This window comes from Onychostoma macrolepis, chromosome 01 (assembly GCF_012432095.1).
Source record: "Onychostoma macrolepis isolate SWU-2019 chromosome 01, ASM1243209v1, whole genome shotgun sequence".
NCBI classification, from domain to species: Eukaryota; Metazoa; Chordata; class Actinopteri; order Cypriniformes; family Cyprinidae; genus Onychostoma; species Onychostoma macrolepis.
Window position 1 is genome coordinate 11194320 of NC_081155.1, and position 20311 is coordinate 11214630.

The 20311-nt window shown below is 36.8% G+C and overlaps 3 protein-coding genes across 5 annotated transcripts; 1 reads left to right on the top strand and 2 right to left on the bottom strand.

The window, feature by feature from the left end:
• Positions 1 to 405: 405 nt before the first annotated feature.
• Positions 406 to 5736, top strand: tekt4 (tektin 4). Its single transcript, XM_058776778.1, has 6 exons — positions 406 to 1018; positions 1966 to 2036; positions 2243 to 2386; positions 2559 to 2781; positions 3607 to 3761; positions 3838 to 5736. Exons 1-6 carry the CDS (start codon positions 470 to 472, stop codon positions 4049 to 4051), a joined length of 1356 nt encoding a protein of 451 aa, XP_058632761.1. The 5' UTR covers positions 406 to 469; the 3' UTR covers positions 4052 to 5736.
• Positions 5737 to 5884: 148 nt separating this feature from the next.
• LOC131541116 (oocyte zinc finger protein XlCOF6-like) lies at positions 5885 to 14556 on the bottom strand. 3 transcript variants are annotated; one of them, XR_009271403.1, is made up of 3 exons: positions 10078 to 10387; positions 6738 to 8930; positions 5885 to 6461 (listed from the first exon to the last, which is right to left on the bottom strand). XR_009271403.1 is itself a non-coding variant. In XM_058776684.1 (2 exons), the coding sequence occupies exons 1-2, from the start codon at positions 13467 to 13469 to the stop codon at positions 6868 to 6870; spliced, it is 2232 nt and encodes a 743-aa protein (XP_058632667.1). In that variant the 5' UTR covers positions 13470 to 14556; the 3' UTR covers positions 6511 to 6867. The 3 variants fall into 3 exon arrangements, 2 of the variants coding, with proteins under 2 accessions (XP_058632667.1, XP_058632654.1); XM_058776684.1 differs by lacking the exons at positions 5885 to 6461; positions 10078 to 10387 and adding an exon at positions 13235 to 14556 and having other exon boundaries at positions 6511 to 8864; XM_058776671.1 differs by lacking the exon at positions 5885 to 6461 and having other exon boundaries at positions 6514 to 8930.
• Positions 14557 to 15250: 694 nt separating this feature from the next.
• LOC131541131 (gastrula zinc finger protein XlCGF57.1-like) lies at positions 15251 to 20009 on the bottom strand. Its single transcript, XM_058776695.1, has 2 exons — positions 19627 to 20009; positions 15251 to 17228 (listed from the first exon to the last, which is right to left on the bottom strand). Exons 1-2 carry the CDS (start codon positions 19724 to 19726, stop codon positions 15637 to 15639), a joined length of 1692 nt encoding a protein of 563 aa, XP_058632678.1. The 5' UTR covers positions 19727 to 20009; the 3' UTR covers positions 15251 to 15636.
• Between the last annotated feature and the right edge of the window lie 302 nt (positions 20010 to 20311).

The following is a 20311-nucleotide window of genomic DNA, read 5'->3' on the forward strand; positions in this document are numbered from 1 at the left end:
ATATATGCGAGAAACCAATACTATTCTGTAATATATGCAGTTATATGGTATCATATATGGATGAAACCAAATATTTTCTTCACATGTTTGGAGACATAAATGTTCATATATGTTGCAGGCATATATTGTGTTCTCAGATAAGTCAAATATATGTATAGATATATGTCATGCTATTTAAAATATAAGTACATATATGGCCATATATTACATTTTTGTATGGGTATGTTTAGCCTATTTGTTTGTTTGTTGCTCTAATAGTCCAAGGTCTGACTGTATCTGAATAACTAGTTTCGTATCAAAATAATCCAGAAAGAATGTTGAAACCATAGACTGTATAAGGTTGAAACTTGGAACTCTTGCGTGCGTAACGCGTCCTTAGCAACCGTCGGTATCCAAGCAACGGAATACAAACATTCGGAGGCTTCAACAGGAACTACAGGCTGTTAAATACTTTAATTTACACCAAAATATGATGTCTTCCCAAATTTTAGTGTCTCGCCCCTATTTTGACACGCGGGTAGCGGCGCAGAATGGCTCACAGCCGCCGGTCACAAACCCGGAGATCACCGTTAAAGAAAACGTGTACGCCGGTACATCCGCCGGTCTGGCCACTGCGGGCTACCGGAGCGCCAAATACACCCCCGAGGAGTGGCTCGCCAGCAACTCTGCTCTGTTAAACCGGTCCGTCGCGGACCGGGATCACGCGGAGAGGATTTGCACCGAGTCAAAAGCGCTGAAAGCGGAGACCGACGCCGGGACTTTACGCACGCAGACCGCGGGCACCAAACACCTGGGCAGTCGGCTGCAGGACATCCACCGCTGGAGATCCGAGCTGGAGCAGCTCATCGAGCGGCTGATCGCGGAGACAGACCTGCTGACGGCCTCCAGGCGGCGGCTGGAAAAAGCGCTGGACGCCACGGAGATTCCCTTCGCCATCGCCACTGACAACCTCACCTGCCGAGAGAGACGCTTCGGACCGGATCTGGTGGAGGACCAGGTGGAAGAGGAACTTCTTAAGGTACGGACAAAAAGAAGTGAAAATCTTATTCTTCCAAAAAATAAATGATAAATAAATACACACACACACACGTCTGGTTTGCTATCCTTGTGGGGACTCTCCATAGGCGTAATGCTTTTTATACTGTACAGACCGTATATTCTATTGCCCTACACCAACCTTACACCTAAACCTACCCCTTACAGGAAACTTTCTGCATTTTTAGATTTAAAAAAAAACTTGAGGTCCCCACGAGTCTGTGTGTATTCAGGTTTAAGTCCCCACCTGAATAGAAAAACAGGCACACACACACACACACACACACACACACACACACACACACACATGTTGGCATTTGTGGTTTACGGGGACTCTCCATAGGCATAATGTTTTTGTACAAACTGTATGTGCTATTGCCCTACAACCCTACACCTAACCCTAGCCCTTACAGGAAACTTTGTGCATTTTTAGATTTTCAAAAAAACCCCACCATTTAGTATGTTTTTAAGCCCTTTGAATTATGGGGGACATGGGCAGTGTCCTCATAAACCACCTTCAAATTGTAATACCCATGTCATTAAACAAATTTGTGTCCCCGTAAACCACAAATACCAACCCACACACACACACACACACACACACACACACACTTGCAGCTCCCCACAAAGTGGAAATTGTGGAAATTTCTTTATTATGTTAAGAATATCATAAATTTTGTATTCTTTACTCATTAATAGAGAATAACAGTAATAATAATAATAATAATACTACATAGGCCTATAACAATACAATTATTAGTAGTTGTAGAAGCCTTCTTCATTAATAAAATATTTAAAATAATATATTACCATTATTATTACAAGTAGCTGTCATAGCGATTAAGCAAGAAAGATGCCATTACTCACAAAACAAGTTCAATGTGTCAAACAACAGATCCTGACTCAATTTTTTAAAATGATTTCCTACAGGAAGTGGAGCTGATCAGAAGCATTCAGGCCCTGCTGAAAAAAACTCTGGATCAAGCTGTTAACCAGATAAGGCCAGTTGTCAAAATTATGGATCTCTCTTTAATCCTGTTCAAATTCTATATTCTATCAGTACAGTGCAATAATTCACATTTATATCTCAGGAAGCATTCCTTAAAGCATTAGTACACCAGAAAAATAACATTTGGTCAACGTTTATTACTTAATGGATTTTGATTGGATTGCAGATTAAAGCCATAAACCTGTCTGTGTCTGCCAGGCTGAACCAGGAGGTGAAACAGACTCTCGAGTTAGACTGGTCTGATAAGCAGCATGCCTACAGTCTGGATGACCGGTGTGGACGCTTTAACAACAGGAGCACCGACACACAACGGCATCCCAGCTCAGCCGTGCTGCAGGACCAGTGCGTGCCGAACCTTACCTCAGCTCAGTTGGAGTGACACAACTTAAACATTAAGCAGTCTATATCAAGAACAAATTTTGACTCCATTGGGTGTCTGATAATGCATAACACTGCCAGCACTTTTAGATCGCAGCTCTTGTGGTGACAGCATCTCAGATGTGTTTCTCTGTAGGGTGTGCGATGAGGAGGTTTGGCGTAAGTTTACTCGGGATAACCTGCGGCTGGCGGAGAGAGAGGAGGTGGCGAGCCAGGCCTTGAGGCGGCTGATTGAGCGTGTCCTGCAGGAGACGTCTGAGGACCTGCGGGTGCAGTGTGCCGCTGTAGATCGGGCCTTCAATCAGCGCTGCATGGAACTGAACCAAGCCAAAACACAGCTGGAGCTGCACCTGGCACAGGCAATACACATTTTTACAAAACAAAAACCAATACATGTACACAAGGTATCACATATGAGAGAGTATAATCTGCAGATTTCATACAAGTAAACATAAATTGAGAGCTTAAAATTTTGAATGCTATGAATGTTTAAAGGAACAGTTCACACAACAATGAACATTTACTGAAAATTTACAGGGGGGAATGTAGCATTCCATCGCTTGCTAACCAATGGATCCAGTGAATGGGTGCCGTCAGAATGAGAGTCCAAACAGCTGATAAAAACATCACAATAATCAACACCGCTCCAAGTTTTAACTTTAAACCATTGCTTCTAGGCAAAATAGTCCATGCTTCATAATTACGCTATACCTCCAGTGAAAAAGTCCGTCCCCTGTTGTCCTTCCACATCAAAATCCACCAACATATTTGTTTAGAACTCTTTTGGACTGTTTTTGCTTGTAAATGGTGCTTGATCTGTGCATTTTCTCTCCTGATTCAAACAAGGCAACTTATTCACTGGAAAAAAGCATATAGGACTCATATTTTGCTGTAAATATAAGTATGGATTTGTTTCTTACAAACACGCAGCTTTTCACTTCACAGTACATTAATTGATGGACTGGAGCGGTGTGGATTAATTGTGGATTATTGGGATGTTTTTATCAGCTGTTTGGACACCCATTCATTGCAGATGATCCATTGGTTAGCAAGCGATGCATTTTTTCAAACTTGTTCCCATGAAAAACAAACTCATCTGTATTTTGGATGGCCTGAGAGTGAGTAAATGTTCAGCAAATGTACATTTTTAGATGACCTTTTCCTTTAATATGTCTGTGTAATAGATTCTACAGCAGATTGGGGCTCAGGAGAGGAATATCTCATTCCTGCAGCAAGCTGTGTATGATAAAGAAGCTCCTCTCAGAGTGGCTCAATCTAGACTGCATTACCGAACCTTCAGACCCAACATGGAGCTGTGCCGAGACCAGCCCCAGCTCAGGTACATAAACACGCATACATAAACACAATCAGTCTCCCAAGACACATAAACCCATCTGATGTGTGTGTTTGTGTAGTTTGTTAGGTGAGGTGTCAGAGCTCAACAGTACAGTATCAGCCCTACAGCAGCAGCTGTATGAAGCACGCAAATCTTTGTCTGACCTGGAAGAGAGCAGACTGTCCCTGGAGAAAGACATCTCTTGCAAAACAAACTCTCTCCTCATCGACCGAGAGAAGTGTATGACACACCGCACACGCTACCCTTCTGTCACAGTGCTGTCTGGATACTGAAACGCTTCTTAACAGGAGGTCTGGATTCATTAGACAGTCACTTCCAGTGGCACGTAATGTGTGTAGTGTTTTTTGAATGCAGTGGTTATGTATATCCTCAGGATTTAAAGAAAATGTTTTTGGGAAAAAAATTTTAAGCAAACATTCTAGTTTTAAATGATATATAATTTACTGAAATGGTTTAGCGTGTACCAATTATTTGACATTGATATTGTTTTCTACATACTGTATTATGAAATAAGTAGACTAAATTAAAAGTGAACTATAATACGTTTTTGGCCTACACAAATTCACGATGAAAAAAATGAGACCATTCAAAAATTTCTGTCCTCATTTACACGCCCTCATAGCATTTCAAGCCTACATGACTTTATTTCTTATGCAGAACTAAAAAAATTATGATTCTCAAGAATGTTTCAACCGGTTTTGCCCATACAATGAAAATCAGCAGTTCAGAATAATGCTTTATATGATTTTTATTAAATTGTGACAGTGTTTGTTAATGATTAATGAAAATTCAAACATAGACTACATGCCATATGAAAACTATTATTACTGTATTATTGTTAAGTAAGTCTTTGTAAGTCATTACAATGACATAATGAAATATTTCTAAAAATGAACTCAATGAACTGGCATCTGTGAAAAAAAGACAACTGGTATCTGTATGGAAAGACTTCTTTTAGCCCACAGACAGTGTTGGGCTAGTTACTCAAAGAATGTAATATATTACTCACTACTAATTACTCCTTTCAAAAGTAATATTGTTACTTTACTTATTACTTTTTGGAAACAGTAATTAGTTACACTACTAGTTACATTACTTTTTCTTCACGCCCCACAGAAGTTGTAACTGTGTATCTTCAAGATAAAATTCAGAATGTTACTAACAACATACAGTATTTCTGCCTCATAATTTGACCAAAATCCACATTGGATCGCAGTCAGAAGTTATTACAAACACGCAATAGTGATTGATTGTGACATTCAAGTGTTGTATTCACCTCATTAATTGTCATGTATAGCTTGAAGTATTTTTTCTGTTACCCATATGCGATTAAATTTCGTTATGTATTTTATCAAATCACATGAGTTTGTAAAAAACTGTTTAATTGTCCAATAATATTTTTAATTATATTAATATAATGTAGCACATGCTGATCAGAGGGATGTAATGCCAGAGTAAAGTAAAGCCACAACTTACACAACAGATATTTTTTTCCTGACAAAATCAATATAATGCAATATTTCTATCTGCTGAATGTAAGCTTTTCTATATTCCAAGCTTGCCTGCTGCACGGGGGACATCACATGCATGTGCGAGTCATGAAAATTATGAAAATAAATCTAGGAATTATTTGATTGTTAGATTTTAAATCAGCGGGATTGAGGCATCAAAAGTAACTAAGTAACTAAGCTGTTTTATGGAAAGTAACTGTAATATTATTACTGAAATCTTATTAGTAATTAGTTACACTACTAGTTACTGCAAAAAGTAATATTATTACAGTAACTAAATTACTAGTAACTAGTTACTGCCCACAGAGCGTCTGATGCAATACAAACAAAACTGAAAAGCACTTTCTCTATTTAACTTAACAATCTGACTGTATGGTTTTATTCAGATTAGATGAGAAACATAATTTCATCAGTCGTGTTTAGTTAATACAGTTAGTAATGAGTTCTTTGAAAGATATTCAGAGTGCTGTTCCATGATGTAATTTTTTTTCCATGCTAGCAATGAGTATATTTCAGATACCACTCATCTGAACAATAGGAACTGAAATGAATCATTTTACATGTCAGTTGAAAAGCTTTACCTGTGTAAGAGAAGACGGTTCGTCTACACTGCAGACTAAGGTTTTCTAGTTTGATAGCCTTTATTACATTTTATGCTAGTGGTCACGTTAGCAACATTGCTATAGTAAAAAAATAAAAAATAAAAAAAAAACCTTTTTAGTTTTTACCTCATGTCAAGTCAGTGACGCGATCATGGAAGCAACGCAGGCATGTTGGTGCCTACAGCGCGCCGCCGTTTTCGCGCCACTTTCTTCAATATCGCGTCTGATGCTCTTAAACACGGTGTGTTTACATTTGACTAGCTAACATACCAGACATAACTTTAATACTAACTTACATAAACCTTAAAGGTTAAAAAGCAACCAACAGTAAATTTAGAGGGAAAAATGAATAATTTGAAGCTGCAGCTTTTTTTCTCTACAAGACCATAAGAAAGTTAATTTAATTTAGGTAGATAAAGTTTCCATTCAGGTAGTTTTCTCTCAGTGACTCAAAATGATGTTGATGCTCCAGCTTCTTAATCCAGTTTGGCACAGATACACCAGCGGTGGGTTACTTTAACCAGCAGCTCAGGAGATAGTTGAGGGGGTGTAGCTTCTTTTTTCTTTGTCTATATAGATTAGGGATATTGGTAAATAAGTCTGTGAAATATATTTATGCAACTGACAAATACTGTACCACAACGCCAAGGTATACTTATTTAATTTGTCTTGCACAGATCATTGAATCTTAAATACATATATAGGGTTATATACAGCATCAGAAAAAACTGAAGGTATTAATACAAGTGAAAGCTATATATAATGTAAAAGATATATATGAAATGTGTATGATATAAATTAGTAAATATACAAAAAAATAAATAAATAATCTGAAATTACTCAACTGCAGTAATGGCTGTAGTTACAGCACCTAATTTAGGTCTACTCTCATTGCATCTATTTACAATGTGTTTTTACTGGCATCCATTGGTCTCTTATCAGTCTTGGCCAAAATCATTTAAACAGATCGACTAATCACTCTCCTCCAATAGCTGGTGGGTACGCTATGACCGCCTTTGCATCATCTGGATGGCTGATGCACACAGGTGGTGGCAGAGGAGATTGCTCCACTCTGTTGGAAGGTTTCTCTCTGGTGTGAATTCTCATGTGAATTTTAAGGCTTTGTTTCACTGTGAAACTCTTTCCACATTCAGAGCAGATAAATGGCTTCTCTCCGGTGTGAAATCTTTTGTGAATTTGAAGGTGTCCTTGTTGCATGAACCTCTTTCCACACTCACAGCAGGTGAACGGCTTCTCTTCAGTGTGAATTCTCATGTGTCTCTCGAGGCCTTGTTTCACTGTGAAACTCATCATACAATAAGAGCAAGTAAAAGGCTTCTCTCCAGTGTGAATTTTCATGTGCCTCTCAAGAGTAATGTTCATTGTGAAACTCTTCCCACACACAGAGCAGATGAAAGGCTTCTCTCCAGTATGAATTCGCATGTGGTTTTGAAGGTGTCCTTGCTGCATGAATCTTTTTCCACACTCGGAGCAGGTGAAATTCTTCTCTCCGATGTGAATTCTCAGGTGTCTCTTAAGGCCTTGTTTCACTGTGAAACTCTTTCCACACTCTAAGCAGGCAAAAGATTTCTCTCCAGTGTGAATGGTTATGTGACTTTTAAGTTGTCCGTGTTCTGTGAAGCTCTTTCCACACTGAGGGCAAGTGAAAGGCTTCTCTTCCGTGTGAATGCTCATGTGTCTCCTAAGGTTTCTGTTCACTGTAAAGCTCTTTCCACACTCAGAGCAGGCAAAAGGCTTTTCTCCAGTGTGAATTCCCATGTGACTTTCCAGGTGTCCTTGTTCCATGAAACTCTTTCCACATTGGTTGCAGGTGAATGGTTTTTCTGCAGTGTGAATTCTCACGTGTCTCTTAAGGCTCCTGTTCACTGTAAAACTCTTTCCACACTCAGAACAGCTGAATGGTTTCTCTCCAGTGTGAATTCTCATATGAATATTAAGCTTTTGTTTCTCTATGAAGCGTATCCCACACTCAGAGCAGCTGAAAGGCTTTTCTCCAGTGTGAATTCTCATGTGTCTCTCAAGGCCATGCTTCAATGGGAAACTCTTCATACAATACGGGCAGATGAAAGGCTTGTCTCCAGTGTGAACGCTCATGTGAATTTGAAGTTGTCCCTGTTGAATGAAACTCTTTCCACACTGAAAGCAGCTGAAAGGCTTCTCTCCAGTGTGAATTCTCATGTGACTGTCAAGGGTACTTTTCACTGTGAAACACTTTCCACACTGAGTGCATGTAAAAGGTTTCTCTCCAGTGTGAATTCTCATGTGACATTTCAACTGTCCTTGTTGTGTGAAACTCTTTCCACATTGAGGGCAGGTGAAAGGCTTCTCCCCAGTATGAATTCTCATGTGGCTTATAAGTTGTCGTTGTTCCATGAAACTGTTTCCACACTCAGAGCAGGTGTAAGGTTTCTCTCCAGTGTGAATTCTCATGTGATTCTCAAGGTGTTGTTTCACTGTGTAACGCTTTGCACACTGGTTACATCCGAAAGGTTTCTCTCCAGTGTGAATGCTCATGTGTCTCTTAAGGCTCCTGTTTACTCTAAAACTCTTTCCACATTGAGGGCAGCTGAAAGGTTTCTCTCCAGTGTGAATCCTCACGTGAATATTAAGCTTTTGTTTCTCTATGAAACTCATCCCACACTCGGAGCAGGTAAAAGGTTTCTCTCCAGTGTGAATTCTCATGTGTCTCTCAAGGCTTTGTTTAAATGTGAAGCTCTTTCCACACTGAGGGCAGATGAAAGGTTGCTCTCCAGTGTGATTTCTCATGTGAATATTAAGCTTTTGTTTCTCTATGAAGCTCATCCCACATTCAGAGCAGGAAAAAGGTTTCTCTCCAGTGTGAATTCTGATGTGTCTCTCAAGGCTTTGTTTAAATATGAATCTCTTTCCACACTGAGGGCAGATGAACGGCTTCTCTCCAGTGTGAATGCTCATGTGCTGCTTAAGGTTTGCTTGTTGAATGAAATGCATCTCATGCTGATGACACGTTATAGAATCTTCTTTCAGTTCCTTTAAGTCTGAAATAAACATTAAAAGATCAATGTCAAAAATCACTTCATGGGCAATTAAGTTGAGACATTAATAGCTGGTCGGTAATAGATGTGCACCCCAAACAATAAAGTAAAATTAACAGAATTAATATGTATAAGAACGTTTACACAGCTTGTAAATAAATTGTTTTATTGAACCATATCTTCACTAAATAAGACTAGAGCTTGGGATGGGCATGAGTAATCAAGTAACTGAAGTAAGAAACTGTTTTAATTTGCTATTACATAACTATCTTGAATTCTTAAATCTGATATGGCTTCTGATATATTCATTGTTGTCCAAGGCAACTCAGGGTTTTAGTTCGCCGATCTGGGTAACTGAAATTGGTGGCATGTTTTCATGTCTCTCACAGTAATATTTTTGCAGAGTTCCTCTTGTTGCTAGGTTGATTTTTTTTTCTCTCACAGTGAACTAGTTGTTCTTCTTAGCAGAAGAGTTAAGATAATGTACAGGAAGGATTATTAAATAATTTAAACTTAAATCAATATTTAATGTCTACATGTTTATTTTTAATGTGAGCAGCCAGAGCTATGTAATAAGCAGGATAATGTACAGTTAGTGTACAATCAACATACTTTTTAAACATATAATTTGTTGTGGTGCCATATTCAAGTATTTTTCTTTTATTATAGAATATAATGTAAAATAATAATACAATATAATGTTGAATGGGGTGTTATAATATTATTAGAATGTTCCCCTAGTTCTGACCTGCTGTACTTTTTTAGTTGAAACATGATTTGTCCAAAAAAAAAAAAGGCCCACTTTACCTGATTTTGCCCATTTCTCATGAGACTTCTCATTAGTTAATTTTACAAACAAGAATGAATTATCTTAATTATCAAATTATCTAATCTAAAAATCGCATATTTTATAAGTCATTAGGCTTCTCCGGTTTAAATTTCAGTCCCTTATTTTTAAAATATAATTTGGTTTATATAGACCTATTCCCAACTATTGCGGACACTTAAACATCTGGAGTAGCAATGTTTCTAATTCGGCATGCATCATTTTATGTTCGTCGCTTTTCATTAGTCACGATCAACAATTAATAGAATAAACATAATCTTTTAACTTATTTGATTCATTATAGTTGACAAATAACCAACTTACACTGCCTTTTCTTCTTGCAGTCTTGCATAGGTGAGGACTGGCAGGTTTGCGTCGGCACATCTGGAGTCTCGGTGGTCTGATTGTTTTCATGTTGCTCCATCTTTATCACCAGGAAATGTTCGATGCCGCTTATTTCATCAGTCTCCATCAGTCAGGTTTCATTCACTATATTCTCTAATATCTATTCTCCAACCAAACTTGATTCGGTTTTAAAATCACCGATTTGGCTTTCTGCTTAAATAAGCTTCCGTGCGAATGCGAAGCGGTGGTGCGCGTATCAAACTGGTCAAGTCACGTGATTTCAGCACCGAGGCCTCGTTGCGTCACATGCTGGTCCGAAACGCTTTGACAGTTCGATGGTTCACCGCTAGGGGGCGATTATCTGCTGTGCCAGCCCTTTTATTCAAGATTTCTAGTTCAGGGATGCCCAGTCCTGTTTCTGGAGATCTACCTACCTTCAGAATTCAGATCAAACACAGCTGTTTGTAATTCTCAAGCGCATCTCAATTATCTGGTGTGTTTAATCAGGGTTGGAGCTGTACTTTGCAGGAAAACAAACAGGATCTCCAGAAACAGGATTGGGCATCCCGGCTCTAGATTAACCCATAAACCAGTGTCTATGTTGTAACTGATCTCGGTTTAGTTTAATAATTTAGGATGTAATGTGTAAAATGTATGCATAATGGGATACAATGAAATATTGTGATTGGATAATTTAGTTTTGATTGTTTCTGTGTGCAAAGACCTTCAGAGAATATTGAGCGTTTCCTTGTGTTTTCAATTTTTATATAGTAGCCTATTTGATTATATGTGACCCTGGACCACAAAAAGTCACTGGGGTATATTTGTAGCAATAGCTAACAATACATCGTATGGGTCAAAATTATCCATTTTTATTTTATGCCAAAAATCATTAGGATATTAAGTAAAGATCATGTTCCATGAAGATATTTTGTAAATTTCTTACCGTAAATGTATCAAAACTTAAGTTTTGATTAGTAATATGCATTGCTAAGAACTTAGTTTGGACAACTTTAAAGGCGATTTTCTCAATATTTAGATTTTTTTGCACCCTCAGATTCCAGATTTTCAAATAGTTGTATCTCAGCCAAATATTGTCCGATCCTAACAAACCACACATCAATGGAAAACTTATTTATTCAGCTTTCAGATGATCTATAAATCTCATTTTGAAAATTTACACTTAAGACTGGTTTTGTCGTCCAGGGTCACATATGCTTTGTCTATATCATTTAAGGACACTAGTAAGTAATTCTGTGAAATTATTTTATCCAGTTGGAAATACTGAGACACAATGTACTGTCATTTGAATGATTTAATTCTCTGAATGAAAGTGATAAACTATTTACTCACTCTGCCTTTCTATTTTGCAGTAGCTCAGTGAGAAGACCTGCAGGATTTTCAATTCTTCCTCATGTCTGCTGCCGGATTCCGGTCCTTTTACAGTTATTATCATTAGTATTATAGTTCATTCTACTTATTATAGTATTATCATTAGTATTAATACAGTTATTATCATTAGTTTGGTCATTCCACGAAATCGGTGCCTTTTGCATCCCTAAATAATTATGCAATGTCAACACTGTTACCATTTTAAAAATGTAAATTTAAACAATAATTTATTATATTTAATATAATCAATATATAAAAGTAAAATCCTTTCAAACTGTACATTTGCTTTTGTGAATTTGACTATTAGCTAGAAATTAGCAAATTAGTTTGAAATCATCAAACCTGTTACTGTCAGCCGGTTAGAGAAACAGGTTTTGACAGGGAAAACCATGTCAAACCGTTTACAGGGAATGACATAGACTAGATGTCACTCTGTTTTTTTTTTTTTTAATTGTCTGTGTAAAATTCAAACATTTTAAAGGTCACCCTGGGTATATTGTTGAGATAATGCCTATTCAGTGGCATATGAGCATCATTTACATTTTTAGTTAGTATAGTGGGTTACTATTACTATTGTTGTTAATGAATGAGATATGATGATATGATATGATGATCAGTCTCAATAAAATTCTTTTTTTCCCATAACTCATTGGCAATAATGCATCCATGTAAATTCAATTACAGACAAGAGCAGCAAGGTGACTGCAGACCCTCGTCCCAGTCTTGCGAGGTTTAAGAAAGTGAAACCAAATTTCAGCATCAAGATCTTGGTCTGGTTTCAGATGATCAGGACCAAGATCTGATCATCTTCCTTGCCTAATATTTGAACCGGATCAGTATATTTTAAGTTCTTTGAGGGGACACAGACAAACAGATGGAACGCATTATCTAATTACAATAACCAAAAAACATTAGAAATGAAATGTGCTAACAATGAACTGACTTTAACTGAAAAATTGACTTTACTATTGTCATACAACTGTGCAAAGTAAGTGCAAAACAATACAATGGCATTTAAAATGGTAAAACTGTATAGTATTATGTAAACAAATATGTGCAGTGTGCTAAAGAATGTGTGTCCTGTCATCCCTGTTACTCTGGTCAGTCCTGCGACTATGACGTCAATCCTGTTACTGCCATTCATTTCATAAAAATTGTAAAAATGATATTTGATACAGCCTTCCAGGTTTTTCCATTGTAACTTTAACTATATTTTATTTTGGACAAAGCCCCTTTTAAATCTCTCTCTTGTAAAAATATATATTTGTCTTAATTGACATGTGGTCACCCTCCAAAATTAGGATGTTCTTCATCATCTGAATGACAAATATTAAAGTTTTTTTTTTTTTTGAAACCATCCCAGTGAAAAGAGGGACTAAAATACTGCACATGTGACAACTATCACATAGTTCTAATTAAACTATAGTATCTAGTAATGCTTGTGTCAGTAACAGGGTTGACAAAAATACCAAAACGTGAGGTAAAAAAGTAGTCATAAAATAAAAAATTACATAGCCTGAGATGGCACAATACAATATCTTGTAATATTGAGTTGTCTTCATTTCATGGATATTTAAAAATGTTGATTAACCTTATTTTATTTTAAAACGTTTCCTAGTGGAAAAGGCACCAATTTCATCGAATGACCCAGTTACCAATTACACAGGTTACAGTAGAGGAGACTCCCCCACTCTGCTGAAACGTTTCTCTCCAGTGTGAATTCTCATGTGACTCTCAAGGGTACTCTTCGTTGTGAAACCCTTTCCACATTGAGAGCAGTTAAAAGGTTTCTCTCCCGTGTGAGTTCTCATGTGACACTTTAGCTGTCCCTGTTGTGTGAATCTCCTTCCACATTGAGGGCAGGTAAAAGGCTTTTCTCCAGTGTGAATTTTCAGGTGACGGTTAAGGTTGTGTTTCATTGTGAAACCCTTTCCACATTCAGAGCAGGTGAACAGGTTCTCTTCAGTGTGAATTCTCATGTGCTGCTCAAGACTTGCCTATGATATGCATCCCACACTGATGGCAAGTGACAGAATCTTTCTTCAATTTTTTTCTGAACTAAACTAACATTTAAACAATCCATGTCAAAAATCAATTTAAGGACAATAATGGTGAGATAGACACAAAAATGTTATTTATATAAACAAACAAATGAACATTTAATTGCCAGCGCTACCTGTCAAAAAGGTATAGATATCATCATTATAGATATCAACATATGATGGCATTTCATGATTTGTAGATTATTTAATATATTAGAGAGTTAGGCTATAGTAAATCAAATTTGCAGTTGATTTGTAAAATGTCTTATATATGTTAGTGACCATTTTAATATTCTGACCAAAATTTCTATATGTGGGTACAGCACCAAAACGTGAATACACTGTAAAAAATGAATCATGGGTCTTGTAATTTTCATATTACAATATGATAATTAAAAATAGTGTGTATGCTTCATTAAAGAAATTGTGGTTCAGTGTTGTATAGAAAATATTTAGGACATTTACTAATAAAACCAAGAGATGCGAGAAGGAAACTTAAGCAGTTTTGAGGCTTGAATTGAGGAACTGATGAAACTAAAAATAAATAGATAGCCTTCTTTCCTTATTTTATTTTTTTTTAAGAGAATTAGCTCAATTTTGCAGTTTTATTTTAGAGGTGATTGTTAGTTCCCAGCATACTTTGCAAATGGCTGGATATGGAGAGTAAATTTTGAAATTAAATGCTATTTTATGTGTTTTTCTTCAGTTATGTTTGACATTTGAAAGAGTTTCTGTTACGTTGAAGTTTCCATTGTGCAGTGCAATCGTTACCATTGTGCAGAAGAGAAGAGCTTATGGTTATGGATACTACTCCTCTAAGGCATCAAGCCTTGTTCAATGAGCAGTAGCTTTGCTAGTGCGGTATTTTCCAGTATTTATCAAGTATTTTCCTACTTGAGCTGTTTGGCTGTCTTTTAAATGTACAAAATAACTCAAAGTCAAATACAAACAGGCCTCACTCAAAATCACAGACTTTTGAGAATCAACTTAAAATAAATTAGCACATTTCACTACTTATATTAAATTCATTGTCTCATAGATTAATTAATTTAGGAGATTTTACATGATTTATTCAAGTAGATTCCATTAAAAAAAAACAAATCAAGCCTTAAAAACTACTCAAAAATATTATGTGTAATATTGTTAACATTATTTTTTTTTTTAATAGATAGCTCGTTCCATTTTTTTACAATGTAGTAATTTCAATTTAGGAATTGACAAAAAAATTAAATTAAATTACATCAGTGGCTTATTATTTACTATTCCAATCTGTGTGTTACAAAACTGTATGTCCTACGATGGATATCTTAATTCTGCATTGAGTACAGGCTGTATACCGCAGTCTGCAGAGACTGGGTCTCTACATAACAACAGCCTAAAATACGTGACACAGCTAATGTACTTTGAAATTCAAATGGTATTTGCCAGACGGAAGGACTCTGGGGGTACATTTAAGCATTATACATCGATTTTTATTCATCATCTTCCCAATCTAACGTTAAATTTCAAGTTGGATTTGTGTAATGTTTTGTTACTTTTTTTTCTAACCCTCCCTGATGGTATTAGAATTCCTTGTAAGTTAACTTGAGCATAAGGCTGTTATATTGGTAGAACCTGTTTAGTTTAAATTGGTACACTGTCATGTTTGTTCTTATATTTTGTAAATAAGTACAACAACTAAATTTGGTTAATATGAATAAATTATTTCACATTAATGTAGGCTTTATTTCAGTAATTAAAAAAAAAAAAAAAAAAAGTATAAAATATTTCAACTGTATCATGTTTCAAACCTTAGACTGCAAGGTAAGACATTTAGTGTTTGACAAGTGTTTTTGTGACAAAGTCACCATAAAATCTAAATTCACAATTATTATTTTTTATGGAGTAAAGCAGTGTATACCATGCACATCATCACAAAATCAAGTCCTGCCATGCATTTTTGGTACAAATGAACAAGAGAAATATTTGCTTGTTAAGAGTGGGGGTGTAAACGTGGCATCCTCTTGTTTTCATATCAGTCCTGGTCTCCTAATCAAACAAACTGACTACATCACTCTCCTCTGATAGCTGGCGGATGAGCTGGGATGCTATGACTGCCATCACTTCATTTAGATGGATGCTGTACACAGGTGACAGAGATTTCCCCCACTCTATCAATAAGCTTCTCTCCAGTGTGAGTTCTTATGTGACGTTTAAGATGTTTATGCTGCGTGAAGCTCTTCGGACACTGAGGGCAGGTGAAAGGCCTCTCTCCAGTGTGAATTCTAATGTGATTCATAAGGCTTTGTTTCACTGTGAAACTCTTTCCACACTCGGAGCAGGTGAAAGGTTTCTCTCCAGTGTGAATTCTCATGTGATTCTCAAGGTTTTGTTTGACTGTGAAACTCTTTCCACACTCGGAGCAGGTGTAAGGGTTCTCTCCTGTGTGGACTCTCATGTGACTCTCAAGGCTTTGTTGCACTTTGTAACTCTTTCCACATTGAGAGCAGGAGAAAGGCTTCTCATCAGTGTGACTTCTCATGTGAATCTCAAGGTTTTGTTTCATTGTGAAACTTTTTCCACACTGAGAGCAGGAAAAGGGTTTCTCTCCAGTGTGAATTCTCATGTGAATCTCAAGGTTTTGTTTCACTGTGAAACTTTTTCCACACTTAGAGCAGATAAAAGGCCTCTCTCCTGTGTGATTTCTCATGTGATAACTAAGCTTAGGTTTACTCGTGAAACCCTTTCCACACTCGGAGCAGGTGAAAGGCTTATTTCCAGTGTGAATGGTCATGTGACTCTCGAGGCTTTGTTTCACTGTGAATCTCTTTCCACACTGAGAGCAGGAAAAAGGTTTCACTCCAGTGTGAACTCTCATATGTCTCTCAAGGTTAAGTTTTACTGTAAAATTCTTTCTACACTGAGTGCAGGAAAAGGGTCTCTCTCCCGAGTGAATTCTCATGTGAATGTTAAGGCGTTGTTTTATTGTGAAACTCTTTCCACATTGAGGGCAAATGTAAGGCTTCTCTCCAGTGTGAGTGCACATATGATGTTTAAGACTTTGATGTTGTGTGAAACTCATCCCACAGATGGAGCAGGTGAAAGGTTTCTCTCCAATGTGAATGCTCATATGACTTTTAAGACACTGTTTTGCTGTGAAACCCTTTCCACACTGAGGGCAGACGAATGGCCTCTCTCCAGTGTGAACTCTTATGTGACTCTCAAGGCTTTCTTGCACTTTGTAACTCTTTCCACACTGAGGGCAGGTAAAAGGCTTCTCACCAGTGTGAGTTTTTATGTGACGTTTAAGGTGTCCTTGTGTTATGAAGCTCTTTCCACACTCAGAACAGGTGAAAGGTTTCTCTCCAGTGTGAATTCTAATGTGACTTTTAAGGCTTTGTTTCGATGTGAAACTAGTTTGACATTGAGGGCAAGTGAAAGGTTTCTCTCCAGTGTGACTTCGCATGTGACTTTTAATCTGACCTTGTTGCGTGAAACACTTTCCACACTCTGAGCAACTGAATGGTTTCTGTCCAGTGTGAATTCTTAAATGAGCCTCAAGCCTGTGTTGCACTGTAAAAGTCTTTCCACACTGAGGGCAGATGAACAGTTTCTCTTCTGTGTGAATTCTCATGTGCTGCTCAAGACTGGCTTGCTCAAAGAAATCCATCCCACATTCATGGCAAGTGACAAAATCTTCTTTCAGTTCAATCTGATCTAAAATAAACATTAAAAGATCAGAGTCAAAAATCAATTCAAAGACAACAAAGGTGGTATTTTGAGCCAAAGGTATAGATCTGCAAACCAATTTAATAGCAGAATGCAACAGAAGTCATAGTTAAGGCACTGACATGTTTTTCCTAAATTGCAATTCGAAGTATGAAGCAAGCAGCCAGATTTTTAAATGTATTGTTGTACATGACTGAAAGTAACCAAGCAAATAGTTTTAATAGTTGGTGCCCTGAAATTTCAGAAATTTGGTTGATTTGACACGGAATGACCTTACATTCATTTATGGACCTTTTTCACATTTCCGGGTTTCTCAGCAGCGGAAGTCGTCATAGTTGGGCTAACTTAAAGAGCAGCGAATGGGAGAGTACCACAAATATATTTTTTGCATTCCCATTTGCTCAAATATCAAAAGAAAAACTCCAAGATAGTGTTTTATGACTTTCGATAAAAATTGAGGGAGACTGGAAGAGAGAACGATGTAACATTTACCCTCCCTCCCATAGACGCTGCATTAGAAACACCCTCGCATTAGTGTTAACTATTTTTTTTTGTATATACATAAAAATATTTATACAAAAAGGATTTACAATGCTGATGAACGTTAAATGCGTCTTGTGAAAAGGGTCCACTGACATGCTCTTTGTCCAAATTAACTTAACATCAGTCGAGTGTTTGAAATAACATCAGACATGGTTTCATAACACAGAATGAGACAGAAATGATAAAGGCTATGTCGAATAGCATTGCATTATAAATATTCTTTATCCTTATAAAAATAGCCAAGATTGCTTGAAGAACACAGATAAACCATATACTGTCGCAATCGCATGTTTATTGTCTTCAAGTTTCCTCAGTTAAAATTTCTGTCTGCGTTTCATTCAGCTACAGCTATAAGTGGATACCTTTGTCCATATTAGGGATTTCCTGGAGCGTCCTCAGTGCAATTACTTCTGCTATGCATAAGTGGAGTTTCTGCACATGGGCGCCCTCCGGCTTCCAGTATGAAATAGTCATTACATTACATGTGTAGTCAGTAATGCTCACAACACCAGGAAAAAAATAGATAAGATAATACTTTTCTCTAAAAAAAAAAAACAGGATTTTTTTTTGTCTCTTAGTGGATGTATAAGATTCCCTATCGTTATCGCAATAAATACCAGAAATTATCGTGCTATATTTTTAAGCCCAGATCGCCCATCCCTAATGTATATAGAGTGGTGATACTGTTCTCAGTTTTTGACTGCACTGAAATTAAGAACTTAATTGACAATATTAATGTAATATTTTTGCAGTGTACATCTTGTTGCTAGGCTAAGTGTTTTGTACAAAACAATACAAAACATTGAGCGAGTTTTAAATAATATACAGGTAAGATCATAAAATAAAGTTTTTGATGTCCTCCTATGTATTTATTTGTTGAGTAGCCAAAGTTGTATAATAAACAGGATAATAATACATTCAATGTAGGGATGCACCTTTATTGCATAATTGGTAAAAGGATGTTAATCTGTTTTTGCCCTTTATTTTGTAAATTTTATCAACAAGAACCAACAACCTCAGATCAAATTGTCTAGAAAATATCACAAAAACAATTGCTGTGAGTGTGTGTGTGTACTGTGTTCCTGTCACATAAGGGTTCAGTCACTAGCTGTGTTGCCATCTACCTATTTTTATGTGAATTTTGGAATGCTGGATGGAAATGTCAAGATGCGCAGAAATGTGCACAAAAAAAATGTATGTGCTCATTTGAGGCGGATAGTGTTTTTGTCCAATAAAAGGTTATGCGCATAAACTATGATGGAAACAGATTTTACATAAATCCCTTGATGTGCAACAAAAACCTCACATGACTTTGCCTCAATAGAGGATGTGATTGGATAACTGGACTCATTGTAATCATTAGAGTTGGCTGTAACATTTTTAATGAACTGTTACAACTATCCCCACCCCAAACAGCCATAACATAGCTAACTGTTTTAGCATGTGGGTTTTAAGTTAGCATGAATGCAAAGCATCATATTAAATTAGAGAAACAGCTACTTTAGGTTATGTAAGTCAAAAGATTGTATCTACAACACAATGATTGCTAAGCAAAAAAATAATCTTATTGAAAAATATTGGTTTCTTTCCTGAAAATCAGTTTTTTTGGTCATAAAATCTACAATGTTGCTCACATTCACATGCAACTTCTTCTGTAACATTAAAACTGTGAATGGAGCGTATGATACTGAAGACATGGCCACAGCTCTTTTCTGACTTGTCAAACTGACCGTGTTACAACACTCATTAGTGTTGTAAATCATTAATCATTAGTGGTTTTTCATTAGTAACAACAATTAACAGAATTAATAGATTCTTTGGAAGTGACACATAATTCACTTACCATCTGTTTTATTCTTCTGCTCTTGCATAGGTGAAGACTGGCAGGTTTTCGTCTTCACATCTGGTGTTTCTGTGCTCTGATTGTTTTCACGATTCTCCATCTTTATCACCAGGAAATGTTCGATTCCGTTTATTCCACGGATCGCTCAATCAGTCGCGTTTGATTCTGTCAATTTTGTAACAGACATTCTATAACCACACATTAATGTATTTGGTTTAAAACAAGCCTCGCGTTTATGTAGTTATGATCTCCATGAAGCTTCGAAACGTTAACGAATCTTTTGCTTTGAATCAGTAGTTCAGAACAAGAATCAAACTGACCAAGTCACGTGGTTTCAGCAAACGAGTCTTCATCATGTCACTGGTTCGAAACGCTTTGAAATGTCGATGGTTCGCCGCTAGAAGCCGCTGATCTCCGGCCAGCTTTATAGTGGAGGTTCAGTTTAATGACAAACACACATGTATAATGAAAAATTGAGATACTTCATACTTTAATGGTACTTATTAATTTGTAGATTACACATAACAGATTACAGGGAGGTGTCATTATCAGCCTTTTTGTATTGCTAATCACTAATGATCTTCTGTTTGTGATTGTGACTGGATTGTTTGGTTTTGATGGCTGTGTGAAAATCTTTAGTGAATATTGAGTTTTCTCTTTGCTTCTTTAAGTTGAACAGTTTTGT

Coding starts and splice junctions, on each gene's coding strand:
- LOC131541131 (XM_058776695.1), bottom strand. CDS start 19,726: ATGGAGAATCGTGAAAACAATCAGAGCACAGAAACACCAGATGTGAAG. Junction 17,229..19,626: donor GCAGAAGAATAAAACAGATG/GTAAGTGAATTA, acceptor TGTTTATTTTAG/ATCAGATTGAACTGAAAGAA.
- tekt4 (XM_058776778.1), top strand. CDS start 470: ATGATGTCTTCCCAAATTTTAGTGTCTCGCCCCTATTTTGACACGCGG. Junction 1,019..1,965: donor TGGAAGAGGAACTTCTTAAG/GTACGGACAAAA, acceptor GATTTCCTACAG/GAAGTGGAGCTGATCAGAAG. Junction 2,782..3,606: donor TGGAGCTGCACCTGGCACAG/GCAATACACATT, acceptor TCTGTGTAATAG/ATTCTACAGCAGATTGGGGC.
- LOC131541116 (XM_058776684.1), bottom strand. CDS start 13,469: ATGAGAATTCACACTGAAGAGAACCTGTTCACCTGCTCTGAATGTGGA. Junction 8,865..13,234: donor AAAGGGTTTCACAACGAAGA/GTACCCTTGAGA, acceptor TCATTCAACAAG/CAAACCTTAAGCAGCACATG.